The sequence below is a fragment of the Arabidopsis lyrata genome, assembly GCF_000004255.2.
Source record: "Arabidopsis lyrata subsp. lyrata unplaced genomic scaffold ARALYscaffold_5, whole genome shotgun sequence".
Lineage (NCBI taxonomy): Eukaryota > Viridiplantae > Streptophyta > Magnoliopsida > Brassicales > Brassicaceae > Arabidopsis > Arabidopsis lyrata.
In genome coordinates this window covers 5,777,773-5,791,590 of record NW_003302551.1, presented here as the reverse complement: position 1 = coordinate 5,791,590, position 13,818 = coordinate 5,777,773, and the positions used below count along the sequence as shown (strand labels likewise).

The following is a 13,818-nucleotide window of genomic DNA, read 5'->3' as shown; positions in this document are numbered from 1 at the left end:
ATTAGTACGACTGGTGAGACATTGTATGTGGCTAGTGTGTTTATGAACAGGCAAGTCATACAACAAACTATGGCTTATCTTGCACTCAAAGTTTGCTTTTGCTACAAGCAAACTCGGTCTGATCCTAGAAGATTGGAGATGGCTTGTGTGGATGATAATTGTCGGTGGCATTTGTCTGCAAAGGTTGTCAAGAATTCAGAATGTTTTAAAATCACAAGTACATCTATTGAAGACTATGTACGTAAACATGTAATACTGTGTACGTGAGAAACGAGGTAGTGATCATTACAGAGAGAATGGTGTTATTACCACCATGTGTAGGGTCTTGCCAGGAGATAAATAAAACTATCACAAAAAAGTGAGCTTGGAACATTCTTTTTATTCATAGTAGCGATCTAAGTGTAAATTGTATCGTTTTTCCAACCCGTTAAAGAAAGTGTGAATAGTGTGTGCATGATGGATAACTTTACTGATGAAACTAACCATGGGTCGGAGGTGAAAACAATGAAGAAGTAGATGAGGAAGAAAAAATAGAGGGCAATAAAGAGGATGAAAAGAAAGAAGATGAGGATGACGAAGAGAAGAAAGAGGACGATAAAGATGACGACTATGAACAATAGTAAAGGTAATGACGAAAATTATATTACAACAAGTGGATTGCTTTTTTTGTTGAGAAATATGAGATATGATATGTCAGGAATGTTGGTGACACTCAACTTACTGTGGGGCTAGCATAAAAATTCAGTTGATTATTAGAAAGATGTACGTATACTAATTAACGTGTACGTGATTTATAAAGCCCCATTGGTTTACGTAATTAAAGTTGATTATTCGACACATGTACGTATACTACTTCACATGTACGTAATTAACGTACAATATTAACACGTCCACATAATCAAACCAACGTACACCGTAAATTGTATATACGTACACAAAAGAAATTCGCTGAAGGGTATAATTGTAATTGTGCAGTCATCTTCCACATGAGTATCTACTTCTGCAACCCTAAATATGCAGCCGTCATTAATCTTTATCTCATAATCTCATTTTTTTAACGTTTTGAATGTTTTTTACATACAAATCTTGTAAATCTAGTATATTTTAAGTTTGAAAAACTAAAGAGTTTGAGTTTTGTTTCATTGTTCGATGGTTACGTTAAGTCAATTACGTCGGAAGAACAATTGCTTTCTAACCATTCTCTATCATTTTTCCCAATTCGCTGGAAATCTCTTAATCTATTTAACTTTAATCTCTCTACTTGATAATGAAGCAAAATCAATGACTCTCCAGAAATTAACCTCTTCGTCGGATAATCAGTAACTTGCTCTTCGCCGGATATTAGACTTGAATGAGATGTCTCAAATCAAGTTGCAGAACAATTGAAACGGAGATTTCGAAAGACGAAGATGGATGAATGAATTTCGAACAGAAATTTGACTTCTCTCTCGAATCTCTCTGTCTGTCTCTCTCTCTCTCGTTCTTCTTCTTTGTTTTCTTTGTATTTTTTTTTTAATTAATTTAAAACCAAACAGCAAACCAAACGAAAAGAAACTAAACCAGGAGCTACTGTGCTGTTTGATTTCTTTCATTAGGGGTATTTTGGTCAGAATCTGGCTTAATTGTCAATTCCTGAAAACTAAATTTCAGTTTGTCAAAACGTGAGACAAATATTCAAAACTGTCCCTTTGGTGAAAATTTCTTTTTTATTTATCATGCACAATCCTTTTATTGTTGAGCAATAAATTTCACATATCAACAAAAAAAAAAATCTACAAAACAAATATAATAATAAAAAATCCAGAAAACGAATTTTAATAATCTTCTGCTTATAAAATAAGATGAAAAAATATTGTTAATTCGTCAACAATCTAAATTTACAAATTTATGAATTTTGTATGATAAAGCCAAACACAACAACCTTATTATTATTTTCAAATGTATTAAAAGTTTATAATAATTTAATCAAATATATATATTTTACCTTGTAGTAACTAAAAACCAGTAAACACAAATTGCACAAATATTCATAGAAATATCATCTTACATTAAATTTTGTAATTTGATACACATTTAACACAATGTAACTAGAATCAAATATGAATCCGTGAATCAAGAGATTTGAACAAGACTCATACTAGTTTCGAAAAATGTGGGCTTTAAGTAGCAAAGGAATACTGGATTGATATAAGGCTCTTTTTTTCTTCCTCCAATTATAAACTTTTTATAAATCATTATATCCTTTAAAATAATTATGTAAAATATATTATTGTGTTTATAATTTTTGAATATGTAACACATGTATTTTTTTTTCTTTAAAAATTAACTGATCTCTCTTAATGTGAAAACATGTTTCTTTAATTGAATTTAAGAGCTTAAATCATGATTAGAAAATTCAAAAATTGTAAAAAAATTATTATTATTATTTTGAATAATTTATTTATATTTTTTGTTAGTGTTGTTGAGGTCAAATATGACATGAACATATGCATATGATTGAGTATATTGATATGAGTCAAATTAACTCCTAAAGCCTAGTCTCTCGAATAAGAGATCTATTGCAGTACTTAAGGGTCGAATTCCACAAAGTTCTTTTGTTCACACAATAAGTTATAAGTCTCAAAATTATGCTACACAGAATAATTAAAATTAAAATAAAACACGAGCAGGCAATATTATCAGGTGAAAAGATCAATGGATTAAAGCGTCAGGTTTAGGAAAATTCTCAGGAAATAAACTATTAGTAAATCTAGCAAGTTGATTAGGATTATTTAATGAACCGTTCTTGAACTCAAATCACTAATGAATAGCTAACCACCTCTCGATGCGATAACTAACAAGCCTAATATCAGTAATTCCACCTCTCGATGCGAATTTCTAGATCTAGACTAGCATTAAATTCAGGTTTGATAAGTTCACCTTAGTAGATAGGCCGATTCTTATTACACACCTATAAACCAGGCTCATCTAAAGTAGTTCCAGTAACACGTGCCCTCTCGGATCAAATACCTATTATCCTAAGATCAGGTTCTAGTTAGCTACTCTATAACAAGCATTAAGAACAACCTAGATGACGAACTCTATGGATTAATCCTAACAGATAATTGATTTACTAGTTCATCTAAATCCCTATTGAGAATCCCTAAACCTAACAGGGAGATTACTCAGACATGATTAATGAAACAGAAAACATGTTGAATAAATTGTAGAATAAGAAATTAAAAGAAGAGAAGAGTTTAGAATAAATCTTCTCTCTAACAAGGTATTGAATCTCTGAAAAGTTGCTCTCTCCAATTATCTTCCAAAGGGTTCAAGCACAGAGACTTATAGAAGCAAAAGACAAGATAATGAAATAGAAATACCCTAAAAACTATATATAAAGTCTCAAAAACGTGCAGGGACTATAATTGCAAATAGGGAAGTCTTCTGGGTAAATTCTGCGGGCTTTAAAACTCTAAACCGTCGAGACTTCTTGCTGGGCCGTGTTTGGTGTCGAGCGACACCAAGGGTGTCGGTCGACACTCATGCCTTGGTTCGAACCGAATTCGTCTCTTCAGCTCCAAATCTTCGATTTAGCTCCAGAATGATTCATTTTCTCCAATTTCGTCCCGAACATGTAAAAACTTGAAAATACTCAAAAAGACACTGGAAACAACAAAAAGACTCTAAAACTAACACGTATATCACGGTTAAAACCAGTAAAATCCGTGTTATATCGTATATGCATCCGGATTACGAAAATCTAAATTCGTGTGTCTAAGAAATTCAAAAAAAATCTAAAATTTTTGCCCCACAGTTGTGTGCATATGATTGAGTATAAGCTAAACAAAAAAAATAAAAAAAATTTTGTTAATTTGAAATATTTCTTTTAAATTCAATTTCATTTGTTGAAATGTGTTGGACTACAGTTGGGTTAGAGCCCATATATATAGTTAGGCTTTAGTGGACCAACCGTCCATTCGCTAAGCTCCTCTACATTTTCCCCAAACCTCCTCTCTTGATCGTCTCTTCTTGGTAATCTCACTCGAAATTTTTTTCTTTTTTTTTCCTCTAAATTTGTCACTTTCCAGACTCTGTTGTCTGTTTTCAGATGTGAAAATTCTTTGCATGTTCATATAATTTCGTTTTCATAATTATTGCATGCAATCTCAAATGCTTAATTTTCTTGCAGAAGTAACAAGACTTTCTCTCTCAACTTTCCCAGAAAAAATATGAGTGAAAGAAACTGAAGTTTCACCAAGTTTTAAGAAAGTATAATCATGCCCTTCATAGGTAAATATCACTGCCTTTTCTAGATATCGTATTGTTACTTGCTATTGTTGTTTATTTCTTTAATTTCTCTCAATTCTATAAAATCTCTGTTTTGGACTCTGATTGTCTGTTTTTTTTTTCAGATGTTTAAAAAAATAAAATAATCGTCTTCTCAATTTTGCATGCATTCACTATTTGAGTAATAAAGCATTTTTTTAATGTTTATTTTGTTCTATTTGGGTTTTAAACTATCTCATAAATGTTGGAAAAAAAAAAAAAACTATCTTGTAAATCAGAAGGAAATATCGGAAGCTTTCTATGTGTATATATATCTATATATGTTTAAATTTTGGTGACATTGAGATGCAAAAGTGCATTGACATAAATATACTTGTTGATGAGTTTCAGTAATGTGACCAAACAGTGATCCTAGATGGAAAAAAAACATGCTAATGTAGAAGATACTCTCTCGTTGGAATGAAAACATTAAGGATTATGAAATGTTCTTTAGAAGATTTGACAATATCCACCAAAATTCTGTAATTGTTGGCCATTTATCGTGTAATGCAGGGTATTCGAAGGCGGACAATGATCCGAAAAAGCAGGGCATGTACAACTATGCTTGGAAGTCTAACTCTGGATTGACCAAATCAAACATTTTAAACCAAAACTTGGTTGCTTCAAGACCGAAAAAGCGCAAAAGTTCAATTTTTCTACAGTCACCATGGCACAAAGTATATCTGCAAGGTTCAGAATTATGTCACAGCATCAGGTCATTTCCTCGGATAGTCTTCTACAGTAATTCTAATAACACATTCTAGAAGAGGAAATATCGTTTTTAACAATATTTAACGTATAAACATTTGCTCTCTATAGTATTTCAGAAAAAGAGTGGAGCCTTGCGACAAATATGCTATGTGAGAAGGTACCAATACTCTTATATATCTTATCTTTAAATAAACAGATATTTGACTTTTTTATTGGTACTGTCGTCGATGATAAGGTCGGTCCAAATGAGGCGAAATCTCCTTCAGAGAGGAGGCTTGTTTTATCCACACATCTTATGCAACAGCTTCTCCAACCAGCACCAGCGTTTGTTTTCTTGGGCGAAAACGCAGCTCTCAACTACGAAATCGTGCTTTACTTTATGTCAAGATTGACCCTCGCTGATTCATGTTCTCTCAAATGTCGATCGGATTTGGAGAAGAGCAGAAAGTGAGTTCCAATATGACTTTAGATGTAAATTTATCTCTGTTTCTTATGACTTGCTAACTTCCCTAAAGACATGTTTTGTCCAGTCGTCAAACTTCGAAGACAGCTAGTGATCAACAGTTTTCTTCACTCGTTAATGCTTCCATGGAGAAAATTCATAAGCTTGAAAGTGACTTCCAGAGGTATGAATCAGCTTGTTAATTGTCTTGAAATGTTAATGTTTCTTAAGTATACGTTTTCTTTTTCAAATTGTGTATGCAGCTTGGAGAGGACTACTACATCGATATTAGACATCATCTTCGAAATCCAAGACCTCGAAAGATTCTCCGTGATAAACCATCTCGGCAAGTTTCATAACCGCGCAAAGACCATTACAAGACCTAATCCGCAGAGATACGTTGTTGGAATACAAATGCCAACGAACCTGCCCGAGCCACTACATTGTCTTCCTCTGTGATCATCAGATTTTTGGTGGAAGAAAATATAGTTTTAATTTGATGTGTATATCCATCAGAGATTCTTAAGGGAATCAGAAAAATAAGCTTTAGTATATAGTTTTGACTGCATAAATCTATGTCACATATATATATATATGTACAATGTACTTTTTTTTTCTTTTTTTGTCAACCACACATTCATTAAAAAACAACTCCATGATTGGTTGCCCAATTAGGAGGAGAAGATTTTACAAAAGTAACATAAGAAAATAAAAGTCTAGAAGAACGGGCTAAGCAGTCCGCCTTAACATTGCATAAACGAGAAATAAGGGAAAACGAGAAGAGGGGAAAGGAAACACGTAGCAAATCCAAATCATCTAGCAGATTGGAGAACGCAGACCATTCTTCAGGAGACTGTACCATCGAGACTAACTCAGAACAATCTGTTTCAAACGCCTGACAATCAATCCTTCTTGAAAGGATGTTCTTCATAGCCCAAATTAAAGCCTCCAACTCCGAGTGAAGGGAGGAGGAGGATCTCCGAAGGCATTTTGCACCAAGCAACAAAGTTCGATCAGTTCCTTGAAAACACCACCATCCTATACCCATAGTTGGGTCCGAGGATTTCCAAGATCCATCAATCCGACATCTTATAGATTGGACTGGGCTTTCCATAATATCCGTAGTATTGCTATTTTCCATCGGTTCCAATTGAGCTTCTTCCCACATTAATTTTTCACTCAAAGCGTGATTTAAAATATTTGTGGGTTCCGATTGTATTCCTTTGAAAACCTTTCTATTTCTATCTTTCCATATAAACCACAAAATCCAAGCATAACAATAAGTTTTTTCCCCTCCATCTATAGGAGGTGGTTGCCTCCAATATAGGTAGTCTAGATTAGAGAATTCCGAGCTAAGAGGAAAATTACCTGATGCCATTGGTATATCAGATAATTCCCAGACTTTTTGAGAATGTGAGCACTCAAATAAAGCATGATTAATTTTTTCCTCTGCCATCTCACATCTTTTACATGTAATATCACACCTGATTGCTCGAGTAATTACCCGATACACTTAACCGCAAGGTAGTATATACGGGGTCGATCCACAAGAACCAATGGTACACTAAAGATTTTCGAGACTCGTTCTTAGCTAAAGCTAAAAGATTGTTTTGTTTTGGGTTTTCGGAATTGTAAATAAAAATGCAATTAAAATAGACGATTTAACTTCAAGATTTAAAGATATTGGGCGTTAGGGTATTTCAGAGATCAATGAATAATGGAAACATGAAACCAGGAATTCAGTAATTAAGAACCGTTCTCGAACATGAACACATTTAAACCAATTCTCTTTCAAGACATTAATCACTAAAATTTGACTATTCGATTACTAAACTTTCGCATGTAATTTCCTAGTCAAATTCGCATTACCAAACAAGTTCATTAAGTTCACAATGCGTCCTAACGTCAACTTTCGTTGGCTAGAAATACATTGCTCAATCCACATTCTTTCAGGCATTCTATCGAACACTTTTGATGCATAGAAAAACCTAGAATCTACAACAGGGTGATCAATCCTATTCTAGCATTAAGAACATGTGAATCAAAGAACCTAGAGAATGAGAATTCCTAACACAATCAATCCATTAATCCATTGAATCTCCTAATTGGAACCCTAATACCCAATTGGAGAACTACTCACACATAGAAAAAGAGATAACAAAAATCAATGAAGAAAACATGATAAAATTGTAGAAATAACAAGAAAGGATTTAGAAATCTTCTCCAAGTGTCAAGAGGATGGATTCCTTTGCCCAAAGTTGTTTACAAACCAAAGAACTAAGTTTAGAACTGAAAAATATCCAAGATAATGTCTCAAAAGTTGAGCATAGGGTTTTAAAACAATAGGAGACGAGCCGGGTCGGATCTGGAGTGACTCGGGTCAAATCTGGGCCAAAACTACGTCTGGGGAAGGGATCGATCGATCCAAAGGAGGATCGATCGATCCAGCAGTGTCTGGAACGTTTCTCATCCGTAAGGGAAGTGGATCGATCGATCTGGAGCTTCTGGTCTTCAGCTCTGCAACTGCTTCAAATGCTCGCCAGAATGACCTGTCTTCACTAATTCGGATATAACTATTGAATGCACCGTTATATTTCCTTCAAATTACTTGGAAACTCAAGCTAACATCGTCATATAGCTTGTGTCAAAATTTCAGAAAGATCTAACGGTGGTAAGTCTTCCATCGGAGGCCAAACGTTTGATACTTCTAACCGAAACTGCATCTCCAAATGTGTGTTTTTATCCCAAAACATCTCGTTTTCCTCCGAAGCAACCTAAAACCTGTAAAGACTCGATAAAGGACTAAAAGACTCTAAAAACAAACTTTTACTCTATAAAATATATGATCTAGGAAAGAAAACAAAGACTCAAAACCGATAAAAACACAACATATCAACACCGAATCCCACGATGTGCTAATTTTGAAGTTACTGCTAAGGATCCCGAAGCAATTTGCCATAAGAAATGTTTTAGTTTTGGAGGAGTGTAGCGTCCCGTCCCGGACGTCTCGGCGTCCGGTGACCATTGACGCACGTTCGTGCCTCCTCCCGGCCGAACCTCCATATTTTTCGCGATTTGACATAGAATTGCCTTTACGAGGCTTAATTCTATAATCGCTTTCTTATTACCCAGCGGAAGTCTTTCTATCCTTGGTTTAATTCCAACCAACCCTTGTACCGATTTTATCGTCTTTGTCCTTAAGACTTAGATCGAACCTTTATTCGGTCAAGACATGCAATTTGTTCGCTAACCATTCTAAGTCTAACGATTGCATATTCCGTTATCCTAATTTCAACGGCCAATTCCTAAACGTCTAGCTTAACGAATAAGTTAGATTCGTTTACATACCTTGGCCAACATGTGGATTTGATTCCTCTTCGATCCGTCCATTGATCCTTCCCTTAGCCTTCTTGTTTCCATATTCCATTCGTACAACGATTCTTAACCAATCATGTATTGATGGACCAATCTCTAACGTTACTTAGCCATACATCCAACCAACCCCACTGGTCTAAGTCCCTACGATAGAGATTGGGGATCGTACGTTTTCCTTGGTTCACGGTGGCCAAATCAAGCTCTTGGCTCATTGGTCCATCTGTCCTCCAAACATACTCTCCTTCGGTTTCATGGTGGAAGATCAAGCCCTCGGCTTATCAGACCATCCATGTTTCCGATCCGGTCGTTTATCACTACGACCGCCTACGGTTTATTAACCGTTTACCCGTCCGGTCCATGGTAGTCGGTAAAGCCTTCGGCTTATCGATCTATCCATGCGATCCGAACAATATCATTATCACACCCAAGGATCCGTGGATTCATCCATCGGATTTATCGTAGGCTAGCCCATGAAATCATTCGTCCGTCGGCCTTTGGTTTGCTCGCGGGTCCAACATCCGTTTTGTCCACCGGTTCTCACCGTGGAGTTTCCCGTTGGTTATCCGTCGAGTCACCACTGGTCTTACCGATTCCTAATCGGTTTCACCATTGGCCATGGCGATTGATACATAAAGGCGGCCGCGATATTAGATCCTTACATGGTGAACCCCGTTACTTACCCATTCTCGGTGCTTACTCCCTTTACCGGTGAGATTGCATCCATGGGCGACCCTTGGGTGTGTTCGGTTGCACTTATCCTCGTGCTTCCTCGAACACCTTTCCCTTATACGCCTTCCTGATGAACTTCCCGTTAACCATATCATCTATCGGTCTATCTTTGGATTCGTCAATACTTCCATATTGACAATCTTAGATTTGTCGATCCATTTCCTTTTCGTATCCTTTCCTCGACGATATGATTCATAGAACGGACGAATTGTCGTTCCATCGATCGATACCACGATCTGATCATTCGGTCGACCCGACCATCTTACCCGATCCGTCCCGTCTCTCCGACGAACGATCCATCCGTTCCGATCCGTCTCTCCGATGATCGTTCCGATCAAACCATCCAAACATTCCATCGAACCGTTGGATCGGGAGGTAGCATGCGCATCAGTTCGGTCGACGCTCCGGGAATCCGTTCCGATTCCGAAGATACTCGCCGAGCCGCACCCCCTTTCCGACCAACAACTTCATGGCGTGTTTAGGACTATTTTCGGATTGGGTTTTTGATTGTAAAGTGTGTGTGGATTGTTGTGAAGTCCTTTGGACGTCCACCCCTTATATAGGGCCGAATGGGTGCCTTCCCGAAGAAGCACATCCGTTCCTTACACCCTTCCGAAGGGTTGCATCTTTCCGATCGTAACCGCTCGGCCTTATCCACCCTTTGGCCAACGGTAACCGTTCGTCGGTAACCGCTCGACTTTACACCTCTTCATCCCCGAGCTACCACAGTCCACCAGCTCGAGTGTTAGCTGACCGGACCACCAAGCTGGGTCAGTACTCGGTCAGTTCACCGAGCTCGGTTGAGCTGTCGGTCAGCTCACCTAGCTGAACTAGCTAGTCCTCCAGCTGGTTTAGCTCACCTAGCTGAGCTAGCTAGTTTGTCTAGCTTGTCCAGCTCACCTAGCTGTATTAACTCGGACTCTTTTGTCCGTTCTTTCCGGCTAAGTCTTTTGGTCCGTTTCTCGGCCTTGACTTCGCCATTCCTAATCTTTCCGTGATCATTTCTCCATGATCACTAGATTACCCCGAAACCGTCTAAGTCATCTACCCCTTTCATGACTTAAACGTTTCATTCCTTCCTTGGGTTAACTTATTCATTGGTCTTTCTCGACCATGATCTAGTTTTTCCTAAAACAAACCGGCCCCCTTTAGGATCGCGAGACGCGGACGTTACAAGTCTACCCCCCTTAAAATGAATTCGTCCTCGAATTCGGCGGGTGTTAGAGTTCCGTTACTCCTTAACGTTTTCCCATCTTTAGTCTTCCCAAGACTTTAGATTTCATACTTGATCAAATATCTATTTCCAAGTTTGATCAAGTTTCCCGATCTTGGTCTTTTCCGACTCTTGATCAAATTTCCCGATCTTGGTCCTCTCTTGTACTTGATCTATTTTAACGATCTAGGTCCTTTCTCGGACTCGATCAAATGTTTCCCGTCTAGTCTAATCCCGACTAGAACAATTTTCCGACCTTGGTCCTTCTTGGACTTAGTCAATATTTCCCGACCATTGTCTTTCTTCGACTTGGTCTTTATTTTCCCGACCTTGGTCCATACCGGATTCGGTCACTTATCCCGACCTTGGTCCACACCGGACTCGGTCACTTTTTCCGACCTTGGTCCTTTACCGGACTAATAATTTCTAACCTTGGTCTTTTACCGGACTCGGTCAATAATTTCTGACCTTGGTCCTTTACCGGACTCGGTCAATACCCCTTGATCTTTTCAACGTATAGATCAAGTCTTTCCAGATCTTTGTCAAATTCCGACGAGATCTAACTTCCATTGATCTTGGTCATTCTCCGAATAGATCAGTACCTTTTTCCTCGTTATGTTAAGTCGTTTGACTACAAGGCTCGTATCTTGGTGTCTGATCATGCCTTGGGTAACCTTTCCTCAAGCACATCGATCTCATTCACCTGAACTTACTTATCCACCAAACACTTAGCATAACATTTTCAACTTTTATAATCAGCCCCTCTCTCCGATTAATTATTCACTTGCTATCATGTAGTTCTTGCCCCTTGGGTAATCATCTTAGCTTTAACCAATTCATCCTGGCAAACTGTAACGTCCGCGATCCTCAATAGGATCGTCGGATGAGACTTGGTCCGAGAAAAGGAGGAGGAACTCGGACAAGTCTAGATAGGAGCTGCCCATTAGCTCGAAGAAGGAGAATAATGCACGCTAAGTAGCCAAACCAGCTCACGTATAGCTCAACTAAGCTCGAAGTACTTTCGGGTAGCTCAGCTAAGCTCGGGTAACTGTCGAGTAGCTCAGCTAGCTCGACCAGCTGCCGGGTAGCTCAGCCCAGCTCGGGTAACTGTCCGACGGTTGGACGGTTGGGCGGTTATGGAAGGACGGTTGGGCGGTTACGGATGACGGTTACAAACGGGCGGTTATGGACCGAATGGGCGCCTTCTAGAGAACGGTTGGAGAAACGGTTTCCAAACAAAACCCTATAAATACAAGGTGTTCGGGGCGAATTCGGACACGGTGCGATCGAAGGTGAGACGGTTCTAGACCTTGTGTCCGAACCTAAGGAGATATGATACGTACGATCTAGCCTAGGGATTGTTCCAATGACTTAGAAGAAGTCCGGAACAATTAGGGTGATATTGTAGTATCGGGTGATCATTCATATCATGCATAAACTTGGTTCGAATGGCGGATCGGCTGAAATGGGGATGCGGCTCGGCGGAGGATCGGCGGATCTATTAAGATCTACCGTGAATCGGCCGAACTGATGCGCATACTTCCACTCTCCGATCTGTTCTTCGTTCCGGGTGGTTAAAAAGGCTTAGAGAGCATTGCATGGACTTGCATATAATAAGTAAAACGGATACTTATGCCTCTTTGACTTTCAGGAAAGGATGGTGATCGTGGAAAGGACTTGGCTTAGGCGTGAGAGACTTAAGGCCGGGAAGATGGGTGGTGATGAATCGGGTAGAATAGGATCGAATACATGACTTGTAATAGCTTATATGCAAACTCATAAGTTGTATCGAATCCGTTTAAATATCTAATAAAGTATCCGATTCTTTGTTTACTCTATTATCGCATATTGACTCTAAGTAATGAATCTCAGAATATCGTAAATCGGATTGTCTTAAGGAAATGGCCCTAAAATTTGACTAAGGACCGGATCACTTAGTGATTTGGTCGGAGAGAACCTCTCCGGACTTAGGCAGTCCGGATCGGGGTCTTTCAAGTTGGTATCAGAGCATGCTTGGTTCTAGGACCATTAGTGCGGGTTTTGGGAATCACCACTCATCGGCTTATGGGTCCTCACGGTAGTTGTTTCTTACTTTCTTGCGATTTACTATGAGTTACCGTAACTAACTTTGAAGTTTTTCGCAGATGGGTAAGAGCAACAAAACGGGAAAGAGTAAGAAGGATAAGGGTAAAGACGTCGTGGAGGAGACGTTGGTTGCCGAGGAGACACAAGTTACCAAGGAAACAAGTGTCGAAGCAACGCTTGATGGGACAAATCCGGCCGGACCTGTGGCTGGACAAAAGTCTCCGGTTCATCAAACTCCGGAGAACAGTTGTGCAACGGATGGGAAGGAGAATCCGAACGCACTTCCATCGGCCCAAGAACAATGGGAAACGATGAAGGCTATGATGGTACAAATGACCGCATTGACTAAGGCACTTGTACCGGATCCTGTGGTGCAAGTGAAGGAGAACAAGACAGACGCGGATGCGGACGTAGATGTGGAGATTGTCGAAGTCAATCTACCTACGAACTCTTCAAGGAAGAGGGGAGACTACTTGAGTTTACTCCAGCACGTCTCGAAGTTAGGAACAAGTCACTTCACGGGGAGTTCCGACCCGATCGTGGCAGATGAGTGGAGGACTCGGCTCAAAAGAAACTTTAACTCCACTCGGTGCCCGGAGGATTACCGGAAGGACATTGCGATTCACTTCTTGGAAGGAGACGCGCACAACTAGTGGTTGACCGTGGAGAAACGTAAGGGTGATCAAATCCAAACCTTTTCGGACTTTGAGGAGGAGTTTAACAAGAAGTTTTTCCCTCCAGAGGCATGGGACAGGCTTGAGTGTGCCTACTTGGATTTGATACAAGGCAACCGAACGGTGCGGGAATACGATGAGGAGTTTAATCGCCTTAGGCGATACGTGGGAAGAGAGCTCGAGGATGAGCAGTCTCAAGTGCGTCGTTTCATCCGTGGGTTAAGGGTGGAGATCCGTAACCATTGCTTAATCCGTACCTTTAATTCGGTCTCTGAATTGGT

At 39.1% G+C, this 13,818-nt stretch overlaps 1 protein-coding gene across 3 annotated transcripts; it reads left to right on the top strand.

Moving 5' to 3' along the window:
• Positions 1-3,950: 3,950 nt before the first annotated feature.
• Positions 3,951-6,076, top strand: LOC9313248. 3 transcript variants are annotated; one of them, XM_021025972.1, is made up of 7 exons: positions 3,951-4,014; positions 4,172-4,272; positions 4,822-5,023; positions 5,128-5,176; positions 5,255-5,466; positions 5,550-5,645; positions 5,725-6,076. In XM_021025972.1, exons 2-7 carry the CDS (start codon positions 4,260-4,262, stop codon positions 5,918-5,920), a joined length of 768 nt encoding a protein of 255 aa, XP_020881631.1. In that variant the 5' UTR covers positions 3,951-4,014; positions 4,172-4,259; the 3' UTR covers positions 5,921-6,076. The 3 variants fall into 3 exon arrangements, with proteins under 3 accessions (XP_020881631.1, XP_020881629.1, XP_020881630.1); XM_021025970.1 differs by having other exon boundaries at positions 3,952-4,014; positions 5,535-5,645; XM_021025971.1 differs by lacking the exon at positions 3,951-4,014 and having other exon boundaries at positions 4,028-4,272; positions 5,535-5,645.
• The last annotated feature ends 7,742 nt before the right edge of the window (positions 6,077-13,818 follow it).

Excerpts from the sequence above, each read along its gene's own strand:
- LOC9313248 (XM_021025970.1), top strand. Across the intron at positions 5,177-5,254 it reads CAAATATGCTATGTGAGAAG|GTCGGTCCAAATGAGGCGAA; the intron begins GTACCAATACTC and ends GTCGATGATAAG. Across the intron at positions 5,467-5,534 it reads GATTTGGAGAAGAGCAGAAA|ACATGTTTTGTCCAGTCGTC; the intron begins GTGAGTTCCAAT and ends ACTTCCCTAAAG.